The 3,979-nt window shown below is 43.8% G+C and overlaps 1 protein-coding gene across 1 annotated transcript; it reads right to left on the bottom strand.

Moving 5' to 3' along the window:
* Positions 1-336: 336 nt before the first annotated feature.
* On the bottom strand, positions 337-3,207 carry LOC113048077 (shaker-related potassium channel tsha2-like). The gene has a single exon (XM_026209582.1). It carries the CDS (start codon positions 2,863-2,865, stop codon positions 1,429-1,431), a length of 1,437 nt encoding a protein of 478 aa, XP_026065367.1. The 5' UTR covers positions 2,866-3,207; the 3' UTR covers positions 337-1,428.
* Between the last annotated feature and the right edge of the window lie 772 nt (positions 3,208-3,979).

Below are 3,979 nucleotides of genomic sequence, written 5' to 3'. Positions count from 1 at the left end.
GAGAAAAAAAGGAGCAGGGAGTTTTAAAAACATGCAGTCAATTCCATTTCCGGTCCATTACTGATCCTGCATGAGTCGATTCTCCAAGTCCAGTCAACAGACTTCCTCACAGTGACGTCATGATGAATCCCTGTTTGTGCTGAATTCATGATCCCTTTTGATGCTGTTGCAGTGCAGAAATATAGACGTTTCTCCATTTTCACGGATGCAGGCTATACGCTGTTATACTGACACTTTGTATTCACATTTAATATGTTGGAAGCCTCTGTGGGCTCTTTTGGTTTAACCAGGCCTAATAAGAATGTAAACCTGCCTACCTGAGATTTTTTTTCCCCCCTTTTCCTTCTTCAACTTAACTGAATTCATTAATGTACCTTGTTTTAAAATAAAAACACCCAAAGCCATCTTTCCTGTGAATAAATTAAGGGAGCAATAATACCCAAATGTTTCCAGAACCGTCTGGAAAGTTGCTATGGAAACACATTTAGTATTATAAAGACTGCAGTTAGTGCCTTTTCCCGCTAGATAACACTAGTGTATAAAGAATAGCTCCTAAGTGTCCAGATTTGAGCGCACGTTGTTGAAATCAAACCTTTTTTCATTCATTCCCTACGCGTCTGTTGATAATGATGCGTAATGATGCTTCTCAGTGTAAGTCTATCCCTGAAGTGCTCTACATAGTTCGAGTGAAGTTACCAAGTACTCTTAAGATGTCATGATAACCTTTCAATGTTATTGCAGAGCCACTGATATGATGACAACCTGAAAACGCAGTGTGATCCTAATTAAAAACCAAAAGCTGGTTTGCTCTTCTAGTCTACCTATCGTCCTCAATACAGCTCTGAGATATGTGTCTCAAATTTCCAAATGTAACGTTACACAAGACACAACTAGCTTTTTAAATGGTAATAATAATAATAATAATAATAATAGTGCCATTTTTTAATAAGCTGGGGCAAGTCTTTTTTTTCTCTTTTTCTCTCTCTCTCAAAACGACCTTGCAGTTGAGCTGTACTTGTTAGAAAACAAATAACAAAAAATTACATATATTGGTCCTACTATTTCTTTCAAATGAGCGCATTTGTAAACTGTATCGCACTGTCAACGAATTTGTGGAGAACTAACGAATCACGAATCCGCGGAGCTACACGAATAAAGTGCTACACATCGATTTAATTCAGCTTTCTAATACATAATGCGCGTTCTATTTGATTCTCTTTTTATTTTCGCGCCTACGTCTCGCGCTTCGATGCTCTACATTCACAACAATGGAAGACCGTTTAGAAAACAATCGAAAATCACGTCACGGTATAAATCCACTGTCGTCGTTTCCAACTGAAAGTGTTCCTCAGATTATGACAGGGGATGAGGATGTACTCATGGAGAAAGGTGCTCTTCTTTGGGTTTAGAATCGTTGGCTTTCTACATTCATACATCAGTAAGCCTCCCCGTGTGTGCTTTATGGGGGCTGCAGTTGGTGTACTTGACCGAATCTCCATCCTCCGAATCCAAATAGTCTGATTTAGCAAGGGACGGTTTGCTGTCACTCGTATTAAATTCACCGAACGAGGGCTGCTGCTGGCCACACGTCACGTGCGTGTACTCCATCTGCTCCTCGTGCTCGGTCTCCCTGTGGTAGAAGTAATTGAAATTGGACACGATGACGGGCACTGGAAGCGCAATGGTGAGCACACCGGCGATGGCACATAAAGAGCCCACTATTTTGCCACCGATGGTGACTGGGCACATGTCCCCGTAGCCCACAGTGGTCATGGAAACCACTGCCCACCAGAAGGCATCGGGGATGCTGCTGAACCCCGATTCGGGGTCGTCCGTCTCGGCGAAATACACGGCGCTGGAGAACAGTATAACTCCAATGAAAAGGAAGAATATGAGGAGACCCAGCTCTCGCATGCTCGCTTGCAGGGTCTTGCCCAAGATCTGAAGCCCTTTTGAGTGTCTGGAAAGCTTGAATATGCGGAACACCCGCACCAAGCGAATGACCCTCAGGATGGCCAGAGACATGGCCTGCTGGCCGTTACCCTGATGCTCGGCCAACTCCAGACCCAAGGTGATGAAGTAGGGGATAATAGCCACGATGTCAATCGTGTTCATGATATTCTTGAAGAAGGCGGGCTTGCTTGGGCACGCGAGGAACCTCACGAGCAATTCAAAAGAGAACCAGATTATACACAGGGTCTCCACAATAAAGAAGGGGTCTGTGAATGGATTGGGCTTCTTTAAACTGGCCGTTCCATTGAGTGCGAGGCTCTCCTCGTTCATTTTCCCATCCTCCCTAAACTCAGGTAAAGTCTCCAAGCAAAAGATGACAATTGATATCAAGATGACGAGCACCGAGACGATTGCGATGCCCCTCGCGGGTCCAGAGCTCTCGGGGTACTCGAACAGCAGCCAGACCTGTCTCTGAAACTCGTTTTCGGGCAAAGGTCGCTCTTCCTCCTTGATGAACCCCTCGTCCTCCCTAAAATTCTCAATGACTTCTTCTCCTAACTCGTAGAATTTGATCTCCTCCATGAAGATGTCCACGGGAACATTGACGGGTCTCCTCAGCCTGCCCCCAGACTGATAGTAGTAAAGGATGGCATCAAAGCTCGGTCGGTTCCTGTCGAAGAAGTACTCGTTCCTCAGAGGGTCGAAGAAGCGCATTCTTTTCCTGGGGTCACCGAGTAGGGTGGCGGGGAACTGCGCCAGTGTTTTTAGTTGGGTTTCGAAGCGCAAGCCGGAGATGTTGATAACCACCCGCTCGCAGCACTCCTGGTCTGCCCGTTCAGGGTCGTAAACATCTTGGGACAGGGCTGCCAATGCCACAGTCTCTTCGAGGTTCTCCCCGGGCACCACAGTCATGTTTGTCCCCTCAACAGGGCGAGTCCTTTTCGCGCCCCGGTTCTCGCGCTGTTCTTGGAATATCGTTTAGAGCACTTGTAGAGCGGCGCGTGTCGCGTCACTTCGCGCGCATTTTCCTCACGGAGGTTTCTCCACATTCCCTCCCCAAGCTGAGGCTGACAGTCTGGTCTATTGGCTGTCACATTCACAGCATTTTAAGCAGCAATGCCCTCCCTCACTCGCTCGCGCGCTCCAAGAGCTATGGCAAGCCGTTGTAACATTTATTCCTTTAAACAACAGAAAAAATGTTACAGGTGCTTTTTTGTCATTAGTCTAATATTCTAGTATTCAAAGTATACATATTAAGATTACACCTTTTTCAATTTTACTAGCAACTTACTATTCCAGATGTGGACAGATTAATAATCAGTTAATAATAAGCAGTTGGGGTTCCAGTGCCTTGCTTAAGGGCACCTCAGTCATGGTACTGAGGGTGGAAGAGAGTATTGGTCATTTACTCCCCTTGCCTCCAACCCCTGCCAGCACTGAGACTCAAACCTGTGACCTTCAGGTTATAAGTCTGACTAACTATTAGTCAACAACTGCCTAAGTAAAGAATCTTTTCTTTTCTTTCAAATATCAGTATTCAACATTTTATGGTTAAAATATCATAACATTGTTTACGAATTTGTTTACTGCAAGTTAAATCTTTCCCAGTCCCTCTGAACTGCATTAAACAGTATGTAAACACATCTGAATGTCACTTCAGATGCAGTTTCTGTGTTTCCTCTGCATTGCAAAGATGAACTTAGTTGCTGATTTCAGTTTCTTGGTTACAGCCCAAATATCTGATTAAATGACTGATCATGACTGTATATATATTTAAACTTGATATATTTAAACTTAATGGAAAATATAAATTTATATCACTTCTTTGAACTGACCACCACACAGTATATGAAGAATATCAAAAACTTTAGGACTTCGCTGTCCACAGTAGTCCTAAAGATACCAGCACAATAACAGACTCGGCAAAATATTGTCTAATTATCATTATCTATTAAATCCCAGAAAATACTGACATATCATTTCTAGTCAATATCGCACACCACTAATCATAGCAACATGAAAAAGG

This window comes from Carassius auratus, chromosome 29, assembly GCF_003368295.1.
Source record: "Carassius auratus strain Wakin chromosome 29, ASM336829v1, whole genome shotgun sequence".
NCBI classification, from domain to species: domain Eukaryota; kingdom Metazoa; phylum Chordata; class Actinopteri; order Cypriniformes; family Cyprinidae; genus Carassius; species Carassius auratus.
Note: the sequence above shows the minus strand (reverse complement) of the source record. Positions and strands in the feature narration are given on the sequence as shown.